A 23,711-nucleotide genomic window follows, 5' to 3' on the forward strand; every position below is an offset into this window, starting at 1 on the left:
TCAACCACCTGAGGGCTTCTCCTTCTAGGGAGAATGAGAATAGTTTGCAACGATCATATTCATCTGGTATTAATTCTTCCAAAGTCTCAATATGATCTTGTGGGTGTTCTGGGAGGGATCCACGGAATGGGTTTTGACGAACCATACGGTAATAATCTGCGTTAAACTTAAATTTCTTGGTATCATCTCCTGGTATTTTAATAGCGGACCTATTGGAATAGGTCCTACCAGGATCAAGGTAGTCTTGTATGGACAATTTTATATCTTCACCTTTAGTTAAGGTGGAATTTTCCTTAACAGGGATTTCAGTCCCCTATTTAGTTTGGCTAGTTTCATTGCTCGTTTGACCATTTAGTTCAGTTTGGACTACTTTCTCATTAGCGGGCTTGGTAAGAGAATACTTACCTGCTTCCGGCTGGGCGGTATCGATCGATGTTGGTGACTCCGTATCGGTCGATTCCTCCGACTCATCGTCGCTCGATGGAAACGTATTCCCATCGATCGATGGTTGGTCGTGCTCTATGTTCTCCATTCTTTGTGTCTGAATAACAGATTAAGACAGAAAACTTTAGCAAGATTTTCGTAACAAGTCTATACTAAATTCTAAATTAAATCTAATGGTAATAAGAAAGAGTCCCCGGCAACGGCGCCAAATTTGATATCACTCAAATTACCCTAAAGAGTGTTACTCTCATCAAAAGAGGTTCAGATGTAGTACTTAGGGATCGAATCCACAGAGACTCTAGGATTACTCAACATACTTAAATAATTAGAAATGAATATAGAATGAAAGGTTTTAATAGTTTTAAAAGCAATAAATGATAAATCGAAAACAACAGCGATTCAATAGATTGAATTGAAATGGTTTCAAGATTGGGAAAATAGCTAGATCCAGGTAATTCTCAGGTGTAAAATGTATGCACTTAGTTTAGACTAAAGGGTTCAATGGTTCTTGAACTAAACATTAATTTAACTGGATAGGTTATCTTCACTAGATCTCGGATCTCAACTGTCGTATTTTGATCTCGAGAAAGTGTCGATCGATGTGACTTTATGTACATGGACCGATACACCTTTGTAACGATCGACCGACAGAACGATAGTTGCGTCGATCGACGGTTATTCTAGTGAGCTTTGCGAACGGGTTTAAATTGTTCTCTAACCTTCTCAGACCAACTGTCATTGCGCCTGAGTCAGTTAGATCACGCAAATGGGTTCAGGTATTGAGGGGAAACGGTTAGTCGGACTCAATTAATCCTAGGATCTAAAATGAAGGTGATTAATCTCAATTTTAGCATTAAGTTCATAAGCAATGAAAAAACAATCAAAACACCTTTTTAACAGTCATATTAGCAGTACATATTTTCAACCATGATGAGAAACCTAAATCTAACAGTTGGTTTACTCAAACATATTCATGAGAGACAAAGTCATGATGGTGTGAAATAAACTCAAATGAAACATAGAACACAAATAGATAGAGTAATAGAAATAAAGGAGTTCAAGATCTTCTCTGTTTTGCAGTCTCAGATTTATCTCTCCAATCCTAAGCTCTCCTAATGGTAGCCAAAATGCTCATTTTCCAAACTAGGTCTTTTGCAAGTGTCCTCGAAATGATACAAAACCCTAGTACATATAGCCTAACAGGCGGCCAGGGACTTTAGTTGTAAATAATAGATCTTCTGGGAAATGAAATCTTTTAGTTTGTGATTTCATCAGTGTGACTGCGTATCGATCGATGCACAAGACTGTATGTCGATCGATAATAAGTGATTAAGATCGACCGATGTTGCTCTTCTAACGTCGATCGATTTTTCTTGCGTAAAAGCATTCCAAATTGTCCCAAAAGTATCATTTCCTTCAATCAGGTGAATAGACCTGTATTTGTTTTGAAAAGACTCTAAAACATGATTAATATATCTTAAAACTTTTATATACCATGTATAAAAGCGGGTGAAAATCATGGTATATCAATCTCTGTTCCGTTTCCTGCTTGAAACCAAAGGTTATAGATCAGATTTAATATTTTGATATTATATCTCTTTAGCTTTGTCTATAGACAACAAAAAATTAACCTGGTTGATCATAATGTCTGGTGGATCGTAAAAACCCACAAATCCTATGACTTTTTTCCTATGGTTGTTGCCTCAGCTATTGATGCATTTCTTGTACCGAGAAAGGAAGTTCGCCATCCTTATAGGTGCGGTAAGTGACACAATCCGACATAAAATAGAACTTTATATGTGAATGATGTACTAAGAGATGGTGTTATGTTAAGAGATGTTTGTTTAAACCGTCTAAAACTGTCTAAAACAAAGACAAGCTACCTGAAAAAGGTATGTGTGCCCACCGCAAAATATGCATACAGACAAACTTTCCAGCTTGAGGCTTCCATCATAAGCTTGAAATAGCTAATTATCTTAATAAATCGATGGTCCTAACTGTCACAGATTTTATTGGCCTCCGATGAAAAATCTGAATATTGTAGTGAAGAGTAGCTTTCAAAAGAGAGACAAAGAATACAAACAATTTAGTAGCCATTGTTGAGGAAAATAATTTCCCTGGAAGGATAATAAGATAAGGATTTTTTTTTTGAACTACTGACATTTCTTTTGTTACACCAGATCTGCAACTTCAGTTGTTAGTTATGACCTGCAACTTCTGTTGTTAAGTTCTACATTCAATTCCTAATACATTCCCAGTGTCCGGAGAACTTATACTAATTGCATAGCACCTTAAAGCTTTACAGTTGACAAAGTACCCAATATGTTTGATAATTATAGTACCTTAAATTCTGATTCCCAGAAAACAATTTAGAGAGACTAAGTGGTTTAGATGTTTGGAAATATATATACTATTTCCTTTCTAAGAAATTTGCTAACTTTTATTTATATTCAGAAGTTTGAATTGATATGTTTTAAATTAAAAAAAAAAAACTAGACAGAGAGTTGTTATATCAATCCCAAATCAAAAGGTTTAATATATTAGGATGGCGATTCAACGGCGACTCGAAGGCGACTCCAAGGAGTTCTTCACCTTCTCCCATGGAAGGGGCTTTTTAGTTATTCCTAGGGGAGTTTCTTGTCAGAGGGTGTATTTCCATGCTGCGATTGAGATAAACTTGAAAGATTTCCAAAATATTCTTGGAGATTTACAAAAATCTTTGGAAAATATCCTTTTTTCCAAAAAATCCTCGAAGAAGATATGTGTTTTTCTAGGGTTTGGGATTTCGGCGCTATTAATATCAAATCAAGGCTCTTGCTCCCTTCGAACTTGTCGAGCAAACTCTCTTTTCTTATTACTAATGGATGAGAATTTGGCTGAAGTCTTGAAAGGGATGTCGCTCGGTGAAGACAAATCTATTATCATACCGGAGGATGATGATTTCTGTGCAATAGAACGTGGTGGCCGCAGTATACTGGGACGTCTGTTGAATCCGGAGTGTCAGAACATGGGTAGAATGCTGAAGATGATGCCCAAAATCTGGAAGGTGTATGAACGGGTTCGAGGTCTAGCACTCACGAAGGAAAGGTTCCAATTTGTTTTTGACCTTGAGACCGATATTCAAATGGTTCTAAAGCAAGGGTTTTGGACTTTTGATGAATGGGGTATGGCTATGGAGAGATGGGTGGAAACGCCATCACCAAACTACCTGCAAACAGCAACAATCTGGGTGAGGTTACATAATATCCCAGTCAATTACCTTATGTTGAAGACTATTGATGCAGTGGCAGATGGCATAGGACATGTGAAATTGATTGAGTTTGATCGCTCGAAGCCGCATCTGCTTGAGTACGTAAGGGTCCAAGTGGTGCTGGACGTCAATCAACCTTTAAGGGATAGGAAATCGCTAACGTTACCTGGAGGCAGAATTGAGTATGTAGATGTTGAGTATGAAAGAGTGAGGAAGAAGTGCTTTCACTGCCTGAGACTTTCTCATGAAAAACAAAAGTGCCCTTTGCTTCAGGGTTCCCGTAACAAAGGGAAAGGTGTGGTATCTCGTCAGCATGCAGTTGAGGTTCATCCGGCTGGTGTGAGACAGCATCATAACGATCTTGTTGACAAGTTGATGCCTTTAATGGCACCAACTATACCACCTGGTTTTGAGCCACCTCCGTCCATAGTGGCCCCAGAAGTATTTGAACAAATGCGGCTCTACATGGAATGTGTGGATCCAGAGGAAAGAAGAATTAGAGAGGCTAAAATGAGAAAGACGCTTCAGGAGCTGTCCACTGACCCAATTGCGCAGAGATCATGCCTCAGATTGGAAAGAGCACCAGTGATTTCCGCTGACATCAACAGAGACAGGGGAAGGGTTTTTGACTTTAGTAGAGTCGGTACTGATGCAATCATTAATGTAGCAGAATCATCATCTTATGGATCACAGAGAAGAGTAGATTTGCTGGAAGATGGTGAAATCAGAAGGACGATGGGAACTGTTTCCACAAAGAGGGTAGGGGAGAATACAAATTTGGAGCAACGTCAGCGAGAGGACACGCAAAACGAGCCTCGGTATCCTAGAAAAGAAGTGAGACATAATGATGCTCGACTGGGAGGGTCTCAGTTGGTTAATGAGAGAGATAGAGGTTTTGTAATGGGAGCTGAAACCTCCAATGGATCAGAACGGAGCAGTCGTAGCAGAAACACAAGTAGTAGCCGTTCGTCTTGGACACGCCGTAACCAGAACAAACGTAGAGTCACTCAGGTTTCAGAACAAGGAAAATCAGATGCTATGGCTCAGAGGAACATGGAGGAAGGACCTGCTAAACGCAAGGCGCAAGATGAGGGTGAAGTGTCGTCTAAGATGGCGAAACAAGTGAAGGGTTTGGTGGTTTCCCCGAAACCATCCCATGCTCAATGACAACGCTCAGTTGGAACTGTCGGGGTTTGAGGAGCAACCTGACAGTTCGACGCCTAGAGGAGATGTGTCGTGAGCATCTCCCGGATTTCTTGTTTCTCCTAGAGACTAAAAACTCTAGTGATCACGTGGAAAGAGTTACAAGGCCACTGGGTTATGACCACTCTTTTTTGGTGAATCCAGTGGGTCTGAGTGGTGGTTTGGCACTGTTTTGGAAGCAGTCGCATGAAGTGGAGATCTTGAGTTCAAGTAACAGATTTATAGATACGAAGGTGAAGGCTGGCAACCTTGTATACTACATGACCTTTGTTTATGGTGATCCCGTAAGACAGTGAAGGAATGAGGTATGGACTGTCTTGAAGTCTATTGGAATGAACCGTCTTGGAGGATGGGGCTTAGTGGGTGATTTTAATGAAATAATGTGTAGTGATGAAAAGCTTGGTGGACCTGGGCGCAGTGAGAATTCCTTTTTTCAGTTTCGGTCTATGGCTCGTGTCTGTAAGATAAAGGAGATTCCGAGCTCTGGAGATAAGCTCTCATGGGCAGGAGTACGAGAGGTGATCACCAATGGTGTTAAAAGAAAATGTCTGGAGTCAGTGTCGGCTTGATAGAGCCTTCGGAAACGCAGAATGGTTTAGTCTCTTCCCCCGCACTCACCTACAATATCTGGAACGCTTGGGGTCTGACCACAGACCTATCTTTCTCAGTATGGTGTCTCAGACTCAGAGGCGAAGAGGAAGATTTATGTTTGATAAGCGATGGTCCACGCAACCGGCAGTGTGTGATATAATAAAAAAACATTGGAGACCGGTGGAACGATCAGATGGTAGAGATGTGACCTCAGTGATCTCATCGTGTCGCAAAGATTTGGCCCAGTGGAAAAGAAGTGACGCAGGAAACTCTAAGAAACAGATCATGCAGCTACGGCTACAACTCGAAGGGGAGGAGAAAAAATGTTTTCCCAATTTGGCGATGCTTGCTGATCTGAAGGTGAAGTTGGCCCAGCTGTATCAAGAAGAAGAAAGCTTCTGGAAACAGAAGAGTAAAAACACGTGGCTGGTGGTGGGGGATTTAAATACGAAGGTCTTTCATGGGTGGGCAAAATCAAGGAAAATGAAGAACTTGATACCTGCTTTAGTTGACTCGGGAGGTGTTGAACAAACCGAGGAAGATGCGAAGGGAGAGATCGCAGTACAATACTTCACAAACCTTTTCCGTTCATCTTCTCCATCTGATGCTACAGAGCTGTTGCTAGGAATGGAGCCCAAGGTAACAGAGTTGATGAATACGAGATTAACCAAAGACGTGTCAGATGCAGAGATTAAGAGAGCTGTAAAGGCGATTAAGAGTGATAGTGCCCCGGGAGCTGATGGTATGTCGGCACACTTTTTTCAGAAACATTGGTGCCACACTGGTCCTATGATCACAAAAGAAGTGCATCGTTTTTTCCGAGAAGGAATTCTCCCATCTGAATGGAACTATACCCAGCTATTCTTGTTACCAAAGAAGCCAAACCCGAAGCTGATGTCTGATCTCAGACCTATTAGTTTGTGCTCGGTTACTTACAAGATCATCTCGAAGGTGTTGTGCTCGCGTCTTAAAGGAATCCTTCCACAGATTGTGTCTCCCACCCAAGGAGCTTTTGTTGCAGGAAGGCTTATCTCGGACAACCTGTTGATTGCACATGAGATGGTGCATGGCTTGAAGACAAACCCCAACTGTAAGGAGGACTTCATTGCAATCAAAACAGACATGTCAAAGGCATACGACAGGGTTGAATGGTCGTTTTTGGAAGCACTTTTCGTGAAGATGGGTTTCCATAGGAAGTGGATTGATTGGATCATGCTGTGTGTAAGTTCTGTCACGTATACGGTTCTTCTAAATGGACAGGAGTTTGGTCACATCGTTCCAGAGCGGGGACTGAGGCAAGGGGACCCTCTCTCCCCCTTTCTTTTCATTCTTTGTGCAGAAGCGTTGGTGCACGTGATGAACAGAGCTGAGGAAAACGGTCGAATCTCTGGAATGAAGCTTACTCGCCATTGTCCTGCAGTACAACACCTACTCTTTGCTGACGATAGTTTGTTCCTGATAAAAGCTGAATTACAGGAATGTGTTGCTTTTCTGAGATGTTTAGAGCTGTATGGAAAGGCATCGGGGCCGGAAATAAATTTCAACAAATCTTCTATCACCTTTGGAGAAGGTATTGATGAGGTTATGCGGAGACTGATTGCTGAGCTTCTGAATATTGAAAATGTGGGAGGTGCTGGTTCATACTTGGGTCTACCTGAGTGTTTTAGCGGGTCGAAGCAGAAATTGTTAGCTTTCATTGGAGAAAAACTTGACAAAAGACTGAATGGATGGTATACCAAAATGCTTTCTCTTGGGGGAAAGGAGGTACTCCTTAAGTCGATTGCAATGGCTCTTCCGGTGTATGCGATGTCATGCTTCAAGCTTACTAAGCACCATTGCCAAAAAATCATGAGTGCGATGTCTGCCTTCTGGTGGAATGAGAGTGGAGATAAGAAGAAGATTCATTGGATAGCTTGGGATAAACTGTGTGAATCCAAAGAGAATGGAGGCCTTGGGTTTAGAGACATAGAGGATTTTAACCAGGCTTTATTGGCAAAGCAGGCGTGGAATTTAATGAATGAACCTCAAAGCCTGCTAGCACAGATTTACAAGGGACGCTACTACGCAAAGACGTCTCTGCTGGAGGCTGGAAAGGGATTTCGACCCTCTTATGCGTGGCGGAGCATCGTCTTTGGTAGAGAGCTACTGAAGAAAGGTTTAATTACGTCTATTGGTAACGGTAAGGATTCCATGGTTTGGCTAGATAAATGGATAATGGATGAGGAACCTCGACGACCAGTCAACAAGCAGATCCATTTTGACGGGATTCTTCGTGTGGCTGACTTATTGAATCAAAACGGTACATGGAATTTGGAGGAGCTTAATAACCTCTTTCCTGTGAATGAAGTGAGTCGAATCATGGCGCTTCAGATTGGAGGTAGAGAAGGCAAATTAATTTGGGCTTACACAAATCATGGAACGTATACAGTCAAGAGTGGCTATGGATTGTTAGTAAACGCGGAGGCACGTAGGAATGCTCAGATGACAGTCCAGGAACAGAGGTTGTTAACACTCAAGCGTAGAGTGTGGAAGATTGCGTGTTTACCAAAAATCAGAATGTTTCTTTGGCGTGCTCTCTCTGGGGCTCTAGCTGTGGCTGATAGGTTGCAATCTAGAGGCCTGAATGTACAAGGTAGATGCCCTTTGTGCCAATCGGAAGCGGAAACAATCAATCATATGCTGTTTCGGTGTAGCAAGGCGTTGGAACTGTGGGATCTAACAGAGTGCCCCAAGCCGGCGCAAGGGTTTTCCAATGGACTCGAGGCCAACATAGCTTTCTTGTTTGATGCTTTGGATGGAAATGGAGCTGGAGACAGCAAGGTTAGGTCCATTCCTTGGGTTTTGTGGAATGTGTGGAAGAATAGAAACGCCTTATTGTATGCTGAGACGCAGACTTCTCCAAGTTTCTGGGTGCTTAATGCTGAGGAGGAAGCTACTTTGTGGTTTGAGGCAAACAAACAAGCTCAACACATTGAGGCGCAGAGTCATAGAATGGGTGATATGGAACGGTGGTGTCCTCCTTCAACAGGTACTGTTAAATGTAACATTCATGTCAACTGGAGGAGTGCAGCCTTGATTAGTGGAGGAGCGTGGATAGCAAGGGACCATACGAGGAACGTTTTATTCCATGGTCGTGATGCCTTTACTCCCTCATCAAACAGGATGATCGCAGAGCTGAGGGGTATATTATGGGTGATGCAGAGTGCGCGGGATCTACATTTCCATTCAATATGCATCGCCTCAGATCATCGAGATACCGTTGAAGCCTTACTATCCCCTGCATCATGGCCACGGTTTCGATGTCTCTTGGAACAAATCATGGCACTGTGTAATTCTTTCTTTTCAGTCGCCTTTGAAGTGGAGAAAGTAGGGGCAAACTCAATAGTTCGAGATATCGCAAAAGTGTAATGAGAGACGGTCGTCTGCAATCATATCTTGCTCTAGGCGGACCAGCCTGGCTTCATAGCCGCATCATCCGAGAAGCTACAAGACAAGACTAATTCATCTTTCCTTTAAGAATGTGTCTTTGTCCTTTGCATTTGTTTTGTTTCATGTCTTTGGTGTGGGGTTAACATCCTCTTTTGGTTTCCCAAACACTTTATTATTAGACGATCAAAAAAAAAAGAGTTGTTATATCTAACATATAACAAAATGAAATCAAACTCTTTATTAACATGTCTACCAAAATGTTAAAAACAACTACTTTTGAGTAAAAAGTGGGGATAAATCCATACGAGTTTTTGTATATATTTAAAAATCTGGAAAATCATATATATACTTCTCGTTGTCAAGTTAGTAAAACAGTTATTCAATGCTCATACATAATATTTGATCAACAAAAACAAGATATTTATTATATGAAAAACATAGGTTGTCGAGAACATTATTTTTATCGCCTTTGTGAAAAATGGAAAGTAGTAAAATGATTCCAATTTAAATTGTTTAAACATGTAGATTAATATAAATATGATGCTTTTAAGATTCAAAATTATTTACGAAACAGTTAACTTTATTATTCAGACATGTTTTAAGATATAATGAATTGAAACCAAAGTTCAACAACCAAGCTATATCGATTCAGTTTTTTTTGGCATAAAATCTATTATTATCCAAATCAAATCTAAATTGTATATCTGGATAAATGCATTTTGTTACTGTCACGATAATTATTTTTAAATAATAAAAATTTAGAAATAAAATTTCAGTTAAAATTTTAGCTTTTTATTTCAGAAAATCTATAATTATCTAAATTATCTGTAAGTAACAATTTTATGCCGCTATAAAAAGCTTTGTTTTCTTCCATATTTCTTCATTAAAAAAAATTCTAAATAAATATGGCTTCTCTAAGATTTATTTTATGTTGTGTCTTAGTAAATTGTGCATGTGCCACAATAGTTTCTCATGATGGTCGAGCCATCACCATTGATGGTCATCGCCGAGTCCTCCTTTCTGGTTCAATCCATTACCCTAGAAGCACTCCTGAGGTATTTAAAATACCATACATCGAACACTATGAGTCGCTTATTCTTCTGTGTTTACTACTAATTATATTTGTTTTGTTAATATGTTTAGATGTGGCCAAATCTTATAAAAAAGGGTAAGGAAGGTGGTCTTGATGCGATCGAAACTTATGTTTTCTGGAATGCGCATGAGCCTACTCGCCGTCAATATGATTTCTCTGGAAAACTAGATCTTATTCGATTCCTAAAAACCATTCAAGATGAAGGACTGTATGGTGTTCTTCGCATAGGACCATATGCATGTGCCGAGTGGAATTACGGGTAATATAATAAAACAGATTTAACTAGTCTCTTTAACTGCAGTATATATATCAGTTTAATTAGTCTTCATAATTAACATCTTGTGTAGTGATACAACTATTTCCCATATATTGTTTAGATCGGTAAATGGTCCACTGGATTGATTTTATTAATCAATATACCAAAACTTATATATCGTAAATGTCCTCATCTAGTCTCTTTAAATTATATATATATATATAATAAATTATCATAATGAGTGAGCCTCTTGTATTATGATATTATGATTTCCCTTGTAATATTTTTAATTTGTGAGTTATCTAATCATTTTTAAATAGAGGATTCCCTGTGTGGCTGCACAACATGCCCGGAATGGTGTTCAGAACTACAAACAAAGCATATATGGTAATTTTACCGATCAGAAATATTCTTTTTTTTTATCAAATATGTATTCTTCTTAATTAAATTTTATATGGATCATTTATGTATAGGATGAGATGCAAAACTTCACAACTATGATAGTAGACATGGTCAAAAAAGAAAAGTTGTTTGCATCACAAGGAGGTCCAATTATCCTTGCTCAGGTGATCGATCTATGTCCGAAATACATTATCCCGTCTGGTAATGTTATATAAAGTTCTTAACATAATTGTTTTAATTTTTTTTATTAATCATACAGATTGAAAATGAGTACGGAAATATAATGGGACCCTATGGAGAAGCGGGTAAATCATACATTAAGTGGTGTGCAAACATGGCTCAGGCTCTCGATGTTGGTGTTCCATGGATAATGTGTCAACAAAATGATGCCCCTCAGCCTATGGTAACAAGATCAGCCTAGTTATAATGAATATTTATTTTAAGATATTCAAAGGTTAACCATTTTAAATCGTTTTTTTATAGTTGAATACATGTAATGGCTTTTATTGTGATAATTTTACACCAAACAATCCCAACACTCCAAAGATGTGGACTGAGAATTGGACCGGATGGTTAGTTTTATTTTCAGTATGATTAAATATTTTTCTTGCTTTTAAAATATTTTATCATATATAAATATTGTGTGTCTTATATTTGTTTAGGTTTAAGCAATGGGGTGGTAAAAATCCTCATAGAACAACTGAAGATGTTGCATTTTCTGTTGCAAGATTCTTCCAAAGAGGAGGAACTTTTAATAATTATTACATGGTAAAATATAATAATTAAAAAATAATTTATTTAATTACGTAAGCACACAAAATAGTCATTAATTAGAATAATAAATTGAAATACTTTTACTTTTATAGTACCATGGAGGCACCAACTTTGATAGAACCGCAGGTGGTCCATACATCACAACTTCATATGATTATGATGCTCCCCTAGACGAATATGGTAAATTTAAATTATAGTCATATTTTAATCTATTTTTGAAGTTTCTATTTTTTTAACATGGGATTCTACTAGGTAATTTGAACCAACCAAAATACGGTCATTTGAAACAACTTCATGATGTTCTTCATTCTATGGAGAAAACTCTCACATACGGAAACATCTCCACCATTGACTTTGGAAACTCCGCATCGGTAATATTCTTGTAATTTTTTATCAGTATTGTACATGTTATTCTTGAATTAGTTACTTATCACAAAAATGTTTTATAGGCAACAATTTATACAACCCAAGAAGGATCTAGCTGCTTTTTTGGAAACGGAAATGAAAATTCAGATGCAGCAATTAGTTTCAGAGGAGAATCTTATGTTGTCCCAGCTTGGTCTGTTACCATTTTACCGGATTGCAAAACAGAGGCTTATAACACCGCCAAGGTTATTTCTTTTAGATTTTTCTTTTGTGGATTTTAAAATTTCATGCTAACAACCATTGTTCATTCAAAGATGTAACAAAAATTCATTGTTTTGTTGGTTTTAAATTTTAGATTACCACTCAGACTTCAATGATGGTTAAGAAACCAAATGAAGCTGAAGAGGACCCTTCAACTCTAAAATGGTCATGGAGACCAGAGAACATGGACAATTTCCTTTTGAGAGGAAAAGGAGAATCTACAAACACACAACTCTTTGATCAGAAAGTAGTAAGCAATGACCAAAGTGATTATCTATGGTATATGACTACCGTTAAGTTTAGAAAACGAGATCCATTTTTGGGTAAAAACATGTCTCTCCGCGTCAATAGTACTGCTCATGTCCTTCGTGTTTTTGTCAATGGAAAACATATTGGTAAGTAATCTCATGTATATGTTTTTAAAATCTCTACAATACTAGCTTACAATAAAAAAATCTTTGATTTATATTTTAGGTAGTCAACACGCTGAAAATGGAAAATTTCACTATATTTTTGAGAAAGATGCAAAGTTTAAGTCCGGCCGTAATGTCATTTCTCTCCTTAGCATAACTGTGGGACTTCAGGTAACTTATAAAATATTATATTATGTTGCATTTTTAAGTTCTATTCTAACAAAAAATAAAAATTTCTTTATAGAACTACGGTGCTTTCTTCGAAAGTGTTCCAGTTGGAATCACTGGACCGATTTCAATTATTGGAAGAAATGGTGATGAAACCATAGTTAAGGACTTGTCTTCTCATAAATGGAGCTATAAAACCGGTTTAAATGGGTTTGAGAACAAACTCTTTAAAACGGAATCACCGTCTAAATGGTCATTCCAAAGTGTACCATTGAACCGAACCATGACTTGGTATAAGGTAATTAGATATTATTATTCATAAGATTACTAACCAAACACTTGTTGATTTAGTATCAAATAATATCATATCATTTTGTCTTTCAGACTACGTTCAAGGCTCCATTGGGAAATGATCCAGTTGTTGTCGATCTTTTGGGACTTGGAAAAGGTACAGCTTGGGTCAATGGAAACAACATTGGACGCTATTGGCCGGCATTCATTTCAAGCTCTGATGGTTGTTCTGCGAAATGTAACTATAGAGGGGCTTATTATGCGGAAAAGTGTCAGACCAATTGTGGAGAACCTACACAAAGATGGTACATTTTCTACAAATTATTAGGTTACAAATTCAAATCTTTTAAATATAAAACTGAGGAACATTTATTGGATTTTTTTTTCTTGATTCCTTTCATGAACAGGTACCATGTTCCTCGTTCTTTCTTGATCACAGAAGGAGATAACACACTAGTTTTGTTTGAGGAGATGGGAGGAAACCCATCGCTTGTCAATTTTCAAACTACTATAGTGGGAAGTGTATGTGCCAACGTCTATGAGAAAAATGTTATTGAGCTTTCATGCGATAGGAAAACTATTTCTGCCATCAAATTTGCCTCTTTTGGTAACCCAGATGGAAATTGTGGATCTTTCGTAAAGGGAACCTGCGAAGGAAGTAAGAACGCTGTTGATATTCTAACAAAAGAATGTGTCGGAAAAGAGAAGTGTTCCATTGATGTCACTGCAGAAAAGTTTGGAGTACCAGATTGCAGTGGTGCTGCTAGAAGGCTCGCTATTGAAGCTATATGTTAAGTGTTTTCTAGATTTATGGTGTTTTATCGTATTTCTAAATTATGTAGTACTTTTCATTTTCAAATATTTAGTTCAATTTACTCATTACTGGTTGTGAACTTATTCAATAAATGTACACATTATTCTTTTTCTCTTGGAAAATCCATGGTCATTTCTTCTCAACAATCCCCATTCTCTCTCGAAAATAAGATAATTGTTCTCTTCAGTATCTATTGCTTTTCTCTTTTGTTTATATTTATATCTTTCTTATCTACTACATATATATTCTCATATGATTTTATCTAATCATTAATGAATTCAATGACATTTTTATTCTCTTGTATATCAAATATTTTTAATGAACATGCTTTTTTTTACGTCAAACGGCCATTCTATTACACAAACTTGAGGTGGTCTGGGTAACCAGACCGGAATAGAACAACCAATGAAAAGTAACTCCCTATGGATGGATCTAGAAGTCTTAGCTAAAAAATCTGAAATTTGATTACGCGCTCATGGAACATGAGTGATGCAGAAATCCGGGAAGCATATCTGTAGCGTCTCTATCTTCTCCAATTCTATCGCAAAGCTTGGCCAAGGATGAGGTTCCTCTAACATTGCAATCAGCTCCTTACAGTCCGTCACGAAGCTCTGGCATGTTTAGTGTTGGAGCATATTCTCCATTGCCCACCGCAGTGCTTCTACTTCCGAATGCAAGGCTGATTTCACGTCTAGTAAGATTTCTTATCCCTATGAGCTGAGTATTCCCCTACTGTCCATCCAAACCCATCCACATCCACTTAAATTGGCAGATGCTGTCCAAGATTCAGCTAACAAGCATATATTACCCAAGCTTATGACTTGGGGGCTGACCACATTGTTCTCTTGTACCACTGGTTGTACCACTTCGTTCGCATCAAACCAGGCCTGACATTCACTCTCTGCATATCGAACCAACTCCAAAGGATCTCTATCTATCCCCCTAAACAGTTTATCATTCCTAGCCTTCCGGATATACCAAATTATCCAGGGAAAAGGGTCCATGTCTTGTTCCGACTCGATAATAGAGTTTTTCCTCCAGAATAGGTAGTCCATATTTGTGTAGACACTTGATACTGGAAATACCTATGGGCTTGTTGGAGTTGCTGATAAGGTCCAAGCCTGTAGCGCTGGCGGGCATTCAAAGATGGCATGTGTTACAGATTCTTTTAATTCTCCACATCTTGGGCAATAGTTATCACATCTCATATTGCGTCTTGCTAAATTCCTTGTTACTGCCACATGCCCAGTTAACAACTGCCATATAAGATGACATATTTTCGTAGGTGCCTTCAGCTTCCAAGCAAAGGCTTGAAGCTTGGTGATACTCGGTTCCAAGATTTTCTACTCTTCTCCCGTCTTTAATAAATTATGGACCACCCAATATCCAGATTTAACCGTGTATTGGCCATTTCTTGTGTAGCTCCAGCAAAAAGTATCACGACGATGAGATGAGTTTATGGCCAAACTTCTTATGAGCGGTATGTCATCAAGATTGACGTAGTTCTCCAATAGTCCAACATCCCAATCCTTTGCTGTCTGATTAATGAGATCACTGACTCTCATATTGGGATGCATAACTGGTGTAACAGGGATAGCCGGCCTCGCTGGGACCGTTAGGATCCATGGATCCTCCCACACCTTAACATGTTTAATGAACATGTTTAGAATTATTTCTGATGTAAGAACATGGAGAAACACATGCATTCTTCTAAGTCAATGTATTCTATGTCTTTATATCACATTTCTCTAACTTAGACTTTTGGTTTTGATCTTTATCTTTGAAACTCTTATGCATATTGTATTATATTCTCCTTCCTATAGATATTACTGGAAATTCAATAAAATTTTAAGCGCGTAAAATAAAAAATTTCATCACGAAGACAACATATTTCATAAAAAAATCATTTTATATTATTTCTAGATCCTTTAAATATTTAAAGTCATGCAACGACTTCTTAAAAAAACATTTATGCCCTTTAAATTATGAATTTAAGTGTATTATATCATACACTTTAGATCTACAAAGCTCTTTAGTTATATAAGATTCTATATATATAAGTTTTTCCGCCTGTCACATACTAATAAATTTATATTTTGTTTCATAGTTAGTATATGAATATATACTATGTTTCCTTGAGGATTAAGTAACAAAATACATACATCTTTTGAGATGTTTAGATTTGAAATGACCTCTATGAAAGCATAGTTCCCAAGTATCACTAAATGACATTGGGCATGTTTATTTGCTCATCTATCAATTCCATCTATATAGTTTATTCAGTTATTTCAGTCAAATGATTCATCTTAATGTTGTTTTTTTATATTCAAATTTTCAGTTGGATAGAGCATCTGAAAAGAAATGGTTTGCTTCCTTATTTGTTGTTAATTTCCATCTCTATATATAGAAGTTTCAACTAGAAAATTAACTATAATCCTCATACTTTGATCTAAATATATTTAGAACTTGATTTTGCAATTTTGAAGAAAAAATCAAATTTTATGGTTTTCATGGTTAATCATTATTTCTTTTGGCGGTTTCTTGGGAAAATGTGATTTTTAGGTTTTTACGGAAATGATATTTTGTAGTTTTTCCAGAAAAAATGTAATTTTTCAGTTTGGAGGGAGGGGTGGGTGGGAAATATAATTTGCGGTTTTGACAGAAAGTTATTTATTTATTCTTTTTTAGCAGGAAATGTGATTTTACTAGTTTGACGGGAAAATATGTGTGGGAACAAAAATTCGCACTATCGAATTCGTATGGGGAGAAAGCGTAGCTTTTACGCCTTCTCTGAGCATCCGGGTCTCTTTGAATACAACGACAAGTGATCAAGCAATATTCGAAAAAGAGAAGGAAAATAGTAACAAAATTGAGAGCAAGAGATTAATATGCTTATGATCCGGGTCTTCTCTGAGGATCCGGGTCTCTTCGAATACATCATAAGAGCGTTTGCGATGTTACAACAGATTGTAAAAGTCGTGGCAGCAAGACCTGTGAGCGAGTTCTCTAGTTCTGACCACCTAAACCTTAAACCTAGTTGAGTAGCAGCTCGGTAACTTAAACGAAAATAAGCCTAAAATTCTTTAAATTGTATATCGGTGTCCGGAGAACTTATACTAATTGCATAGCACCTTAAAGTTTCACAGTTGACAAAGTACCCAATATGTTTGATAATTATAGTACCTTAAGTTCTGATTCCCAGAAAACAATTTAGAGAGACTAAGTGGTTTAGATGTTTGGAAATTATATATACTATTTCCTTTCTAAGAAATTTGCTAACTTTTATTTGTATTCAGAAGTTTAAATTGATATGTTATAAATTAAAAAAAAACTAGACAGAGAGTTGTTATATCTAACATATAACAAAATGAAATCAAATTCTTTATTAACATGTCTACCAAAATGTTAAAAACAACTACTTTTGAGTAAAAAGTGGGGATAAATCAATACGAGTTTTTGTATATATTTAAAAATCTGGAAAATCATATATATATTTCTCGTTGTCAAGTTAGTAAAACAGTTATTCAATGGTCGTACATAATATTTGATCAACAAAAACAAGATATTTATTATATAAAAAACATAGGTTGTCGAGAACATTATTTTTATCGCCTTTGTGAAAAATGGAAAGTAGTAAAATGATTCCAATTTAAATTGTTTAAACATGTAGATTAATATAAATATGAAGCTTTTAAGATTCAAAATTATTTACAAAACAGTTAACTTTATTATTCAGACATGTTTTAAGATATAATAAATTGAAACCAAAGTTCAACAACCAAGCTATATCGATTCAGTTTTTTTGGCATAAAATCTATTATTATCCAAATCAAATCTAAATTGTATATCTGGATAAATGCTTTTTGTTACTGTCACGATAATTATTTTTAAATAATAAAAATTTAGAAATAAAATTTCAGTTAAAATTTTAGCTTTTTATTGCAGAAAATCTATAATTATCTAAATTATCTGTAAGTAACAATTTTATGCCGCTATAAAAAGCTTTGTTTTCTTCCATTTTTCTTCATTAAAAAAAATTCTAAATAAATATGGCTTCTCTAAGATTTATTTTATGTTGTGTCTTAGTAAATTGTGCATGTGCCACAATAGTTTCTCATGATGGTCGAGCCATCACCATTGATGGTCATCGCCGAGTCCTCCTTTCTGGTTCAATCCATTACCCTAGAAGCACTCCTGAGGTATTTAAAATACCATACATCGAACACAATGAGTCGCTTATTCTTCTGTGTTTACTACTAATTATATTTGTTTTGTTAATATGTTTAGATGTGGCCAGATCTTATAAAAAAGGGTAAGGAAGGTGGTCTTGATGCGATCGAAACTTATGTTTTCTGGAATGCGCATGAGCCTACTCGCCGTCAATATGATTTCTCTGGAAAACTAGATCTTATTCGATTCCTAAAAACCATTCAAGATGAAGGACTGTATGGTGTTCTTCGCATAGGACCATATGCATGTGCCGAGTGGAATTACGGGTAATATAATAAAACAGATTTAACTAGTCTCTTTAACTGCAGTATATATACCAGTTTGATTAGTCTTCATAATTAACATCTTGTGTAGTGATATAACTATTTCCCATATATTGTTTAGATCGGTAAATGGTCCACTGGATTGATTTTATTAATCAATATACCAAAACTTATATATCGTAAATGTCCTCATCTAGTCTCTTTAAATTATATATATATATATATATATATAAATTATCATAATGAGTTAGCCTCTTGTATTATGATATTATGATTTCCCTTGTAATATTTTTAATTTGTGAGTTATCTAATCATTTTTAAATAGAGGATTCCCTGTGTGGCTGCACAACATGCCCGGAATGGTGTTCAGAACTACAAACAAAGCATATATGGTAATTTTACCGATCAGAAATATTCTTTTTTTTATCAAATATGTATTCTTCTTAATTAAATTTTATATGGATCATTTATGTATAGGATGAGATGCAAAACTTCACAACTATGATAGTAGACATGGTCAAAAAAGAAAAGTTGTTTGCATCACAAGGAGGTCCAATTATCCTTGCTCAGGTGATCGATCTATGTCTGAAATACATTATCCCGTCTGGTAATGTTATATAAAGTTCTTAACATAATTGTTTTAATTTTTTTTATTAATCATACAGATTGAAAATGAGTACGGAAATATAATGGGACCCTATGGAGAAGCGGGTAAATCATACATTAAGTGGTGTGCAAACATGGCTCAGGCTCTCGATGTTGGTGTTCCATGGATAATGTGTCAACAAAATGATGCCCCTCAGCCTATGGTAACAAGATCAGCCTAGTTATAATGAATATTTATTTTAAGATATTCAAAGGTTAACCATTTTAAATCGTTTTCTTTTATAGTTGAACACATGTAATGGCTTTTATTGTGACAATTTTACACCAAACAATCCCAACACTCCAAAGATGTGGACTGAGAATTGGACCGGATGGTTAGTTTTATTTTCAGTATGATTAAATATTTTTCTTGCTTTTAAAATATTTTATCATATATAAATATTGTGTGTCTTATATTTGTTTAGGTTTAAGCAATGGGGTGGTAAAAATCCTCATAGAACAACTGAAGATGTTGCATTTTCTGTTGCAAGATTCTTCCAAAGAGGAGGAACTTTTAATAATTATTACATGGTAAAATATAATAATTAAAAAATAATTTATTTAATTACGTAAGCACACAAAATAGTCATTAATTAGAATAATAAATTGAAATACTTTTACTTTTATAGTACCATGGAGGCACCAACTTTGATAGAACCGCAGGTGGTCCATACATCACAACTTCATATGATTATGATGCTCCCCTAGACGAATATGGTAAATTTAAATTATAGTCATATTTTAATCTATTTTTGCAGTTTCTATTTTTTAACATGGGATTCTACTAGGTAATTTGAACCAACCAAAATACGGTCATTTGAAACAACTTCATGATGTTCTTCATTCTATGGAGAAAACTCTCACATACGGAAACATCTCCACCATTGACTTTGGAAACTCCGCATCGGTAATATTCTTGTAATTTTTTATCAGTATTGTACATGTTATTCTTGAATTAGTTACTTATCACAAAAATGTTTTATAGGCAACAATTTATACAACCCAAGAAGGATCTAGCTGCTTTTTTGGAAACGGAAATGAAAATTCAGATGCAGCAATTAGTTTCAGAGGAGAATCTTATGTTGTCCCAGCTTGGTCTGTTACCATTTTACCGGATTGCAAAACAGAGGCTTATAACACCGCCAAGGTTATTTCTTTTAGATTTTTCTTTTGTGGATTTTAAAATTTCATGCTAACAACCATTGTTCATTCAAAATGTAACAAAAATTCATTGTTTTGTTGGTTTTAAATTTTAGATTACCACTCAGACTTCAATGATGGTTAAGAAACCAAATGAAGCTGAAGAGGACCCTTCAACTCTAAAATGGTCATGGAGACCAGAGAACATGGACAATTTCCTTTTGAGAGGAAAAGGAGAATCTACAAACACACAACTCTTTGATCAGAAAGTAGTAAGCAATGACCAAAGTGATTATCTATGGTATATGACTACCGTTAAGTTTAGAAAACGAGATCCATTTTTGGGTAAAAACATGTCTCTCCGCGTCAATAGTACTGCTCATGTCCTTCGTGTTTTTGTCAATGGAAAACATATTGGTAAGTAATCTCATGTATATGTTTTTAAAATCTCTACAATACTAGCTTACAAAAAAAAAATCTTTGATTTATGTTTTAGGTAGTCAACACGCTGAAAATGGAAAATTTCACTATATTTTTGAGAAAGATGCAAAGTTTAAGTCCGGACGTAATGTCATTTCTCTCCTTAGCATAACTGTGGGACTTCAGGTAACTTATAAAATATTATATTATGTTGCATTTTTAAGTTCTATTCTAACAAAAAATAAAAATTTCTTTATAGAACTATGGTGCTTTCTTCGAAAGTGTTCCAGTTGGAATCACTGGACCGATTTCAATTATTGGAAGAAATGGTGATGAAACCATAGTTAAGGACTTGTCTTCTCATAAATGGAGCTATAAAACCGGTTTAAATGGGTTTGAGAACAAACTCTTTAAAACGGAATCACCGTCTAAATGGTCATTCCAAAGTGTACCATTGAACCGAACCATGACTTGGTATAAGGTAATTAGATATTATTATTCATAAGATTACTAACCAAACACTTGTTGATTTAGTATCAAATAATATCATATCATTTTGTCTTTCAGACTACGTTCAAGGCTCCATTGGGAAATGATCCAGTTGTTGTCGATCTTTTGGGACTTGGAAAAGGTACAGCTTGGGTCAATGGAAACAACATTGGACGCTATTGGCCGGCATTCATTTCAAGCTCTGATGGTTGTTCTGCGAAATGTAACTATAGAGGGGCTTATTATGCGGAAAAGTGTCAGACCAATTGTGGAGAACCTACACAAAGATGGTACATTTTCTACAAATTATTAGGTTACAAATTCAAATCTTTTAAATATAAAACTGAGGAACATTTATTGGATTTTTTTTCTTGATTCCTTTCATGAACAGGTACCATGTTCCTCGTTCTTTCTTGATCACAGAAGGAGATAACACACTAATTTTGTTTGAGGAGATGGGAGGAAACCCATCGCTTGTCAATTTTCAAACTACTATAGTGGGAAGTGTATGTGCCAACGTCTATGAGAAAAATGTTATTGAGCTTTCATGCGATAGGAAAACTATTTCTGCCATCAAATTTGCCTCTTTTGGTAACCCAGATGGAAATTGTGGATCTTTCGTAAAGGGAACCTGCGAAGGAAGTAAGAACGCTGTTGATATTCTAACAAAAGAATGTGTCGGAAAAGAGAAGTGTTCCATTGATGTCACTGCAGAAAAGTTTGGAGTACCAGATTGCAGTGGTGCTGCTAGAAGGCTCGCTATTGAAGCTATATGTTAAGTGTTTTCTAGATTTATGGTGTTTTATCGTATTTCTAAATTATGTAGTACTTTTCATTTTCAAATATTTAGTTCAATTTACTCATTACTGGTTGTGAACTTATTCAATAAATGTACACATTATTCTTTTTCTCTTGGAAAATCCATGGTCATTTCTTCTCAACAATCCCCATTCTCTCTCAAAAATAAGATAATTGTTCTCTTCAGTATCTATTGCTTTTCTCTTTTGTTTATATTTATATCTTTCTTATCTACTACATATATATTCTCATATGATTTTATCTAATCATTAATGAATTCAGTGACATTTTTATTCTCTTGTATATCAAATATTTTTAATGAACATGCTTTTTTTTACGTCAAACGGCCATTCTATTACACAAACTTGAGGTGGTCTGGGTAACCAGACCGGAATAGAACAACCAATGAAAAGTAACTCCCTATGGATGGATCTAGAAGTCTTAGCTAAAAAATCTGAAATTTGATTACGCGCTCATGGAACATGAGTGATGCAGAAATCCGGGAAGCATATCTGTAGCGTCTCTATCTTCTCCAATTCTATCGCAAAGCTTGGCCAAGGATGAGGTTCCTCTAACATTGCAATCAGCTCCTTACAGTCCGTCACGAAGCTCTGGCATGTTTAGTGTTGGAGCATATTCTCCATTGACCACTGCAGTGCTTCTACTTCCGAATGCAAGGCTGATTTCACGTCTAGTAAGATTTCTTATCCCTATGAGCTGAGTATTCCCCTACTGTCCATCCAAACCCATCCACATCCACTTAAATTGGCAGATGCTGTCAAACATTCAGCTAACAAGCATATATTACCCAAGCTTATGACTTGGGGACTGACCACATTGTTCTCTTGTACCACTGGTTGTACCACTTCGTTCGCATCAAACCAGGCCTGACATTCACTCTCTGCATATCGAACCAACTCCAAAGGATCTCTATCTATCCCCCTAAACAGTTTATCATTCCTGGCCTTCCGGATATACCAAATTATCCAGGGAAAAGGGTCCATGTCTTGTTCCGACTCGATAATAGAGTTTTTCCTCCAGAATAGGTAGTCCATATTTGTGTAGACACTTGATACTGGAAATACCTATGGGCTTGTTGGAGTTGCTGATAAGGTCCAAGCCTGTAGCGCTGGCGGGCATTCAAAGATGGCATGTGTTACAGATACTTTTAATTCTCCACATCTTGGGAAATAGTTATCACATCTCATATTGCGTCTTGCTAAATTCCTTGTTACTGCCACATGCCAAGTTAACAACTGCCATATAAGATGACATATTTTCGTAGGTGCCTTCAGCTTCCAAGCAAAGGCTTGAAGCTTGGTGATACTCGGTTCCAAGATTTTCTACTCTTCTCCCGTCTTTAATAAATTATGGACCACCCAATATCCAGATTTAACCGTGTATTGGCCATTTCTTGTGTAGCTCCAGCAAAAAGTATCACGACAATGAGATGAGTTTATGGCCAAACTTCTTATGAGCGGTATGTCATCAAGATTGACGTAGTTCTCCAATAGTCCAGCATCCCAATCCTTTGCTGTCTGATTAATGAGATCACTGACTCTCATATTGGGATGCATAAATGGTGTAACAGGGATAGCCGGCCTCGCTGGGACCGTTAGGATCCATGGATCCTCCCACACCTTAACATGTTTAATGAACATGTTTAGAATGATTTCTGATGTAAGAACATGGAGAAACACATTCTTCTAAGTCAATGTATTCTATGTCTTTATATCACATTTCTCTAACTTAGACTTTTGGTTTTGACCTTTATCTTTGAAACTCTTATGCATATTGTATTATATTCTCCTTCCTATAGATATTACTGGAAATTCAATAAAATTTTAAGCGCGTAAAATAAAAAATTTCATCACGAAGACAACATATTTCATAAAAAAATCATTTTATATTATTTCTAGATCTTTAAATATTTAAAGTCATGCAACGACTTCTTAAAAAAAACATTTGTGC

At 36.4% G+C, this 23,711-nt stretch overlaps 5 protein-coding genes and 1 pseudogene across 5 annotated transcripts; all 6 read left to right on the top strand.

Moving 5' to 3' along the window:
• Positions 1-3,304: 3,304 nt before the first annotated feature.
• LOC106355554 lies at positions 3,305-4,861 on the top strand. Its single transcript, XM_013795476.1, has one exon. The coding sequence runs from the start codon at positions 3,305-3,307 to the stop codon at positions 4,859-4,861; it is 1,557 nt and encodes a 518-aa protein (XP_013650930.1).
• Positions 4,862-5,425: 564 nt separating this feature from the next.
• LOC106355555 lies at positions 5,426-8,896 on the top strand. Its single transcript, XM_013795477.1, has one exon. It carries the CDS (start codon positions 5,426-5,428, stop codon positions 8,894-8,896), a length of 3,471 nt encoding a protein of 1,156 aa, XP_013650931.1.
• A 926-nt stretch (positions 8,897-9,822) lies between these two features.
• Positions 9,823-11,089, top strand: LOC125608601 (annotated as a pseudogene).
• A 125-nt stretch (positions 11,090-11,214) lies between these two features.
• Positions 11,215-14,149, top strand: LOC106429583 (beta-galactosidase 15-like). Its single transcript, XM_048779020.1, has 10 exons — positions 11,215-11,240; positions 11,331-11,436; positions 11,535-11,622; positions 11,695-11,813; positions 11,892-12,053; positions 12,164-12,464; positions 12,544-12,653; positions 12,727-12,948; positions 13,035-13,246; positions 13,349-14,149. The coding sequence occupies exons 1-10, from the start codon at positions 11,215-11,217 to the stop codon at positions 13,734-13,736; spliced, it is 1,734 nt and encodes a 577-aa protein (XP_048634977.1). The 3' UTR covers positions 13,737-14,149.
• Positions 14,150-16,643: 2,494 nt separating this feature from the next.
• Positions 16,644-19,627, top strand: LOC125575711 (beta-galactosidase 15-like). The gene is made up of 9 exons (XM_048779021.1): positions 16,644-16,764; positions 17,866-17,954; positions 18,043-18,251; positions 18,574-18,640; positions 18,726-18,818; positions 18,914-19,057; positions 19,140-19,228; positions 19,319-19,424; positions 19,523-19,627. Exons 1-9 carry the CDS (start codon positions 16,644-16,646, stop codon positions 19,625-19,627), a joined length of 1,023 nt encoding a protein of 340 aa, XP_048634978.1.
• A 543-nt stretch (positions 19,628-20,170) lies between these two features.
• On the top strand, positions 20,171-21,721 carry LOC125608602 (beta-galactosidase 15-like). The gene is made up of 5 exons (XM_048779022.1): positions 20,171-20,450; positions 20,530-20,639; positions 20,713-20,934; positions 21,021-21,232; positions 21,334-21,721. The coding sequence occupies exons 1-5, from the start codon at positions 20,171-20,173 to the stop codon at positions 21,719-21,721; spliced, it is 1,212 nt and encodes a 403-aa protein (XP_048634979.1).
• The last annotated feature ends 1,990 nt before the right edge of the window (positions 21,722-23,711 follow it).

This window comes from Brassica napus, chromosome A5 (assembly GCF_020379485.1).
Source record: "Brassica napus cultivar Da-Ae chromosome A5, Da-Ae, whole genome shotgun sequence".
Classification (NCBI taxonomy): Eukaryota; Viridiplantae; Streptophyta; class Magnoliopsida; order Brassicales; family Brassicaceae; genus Brassica; species Brassica napus.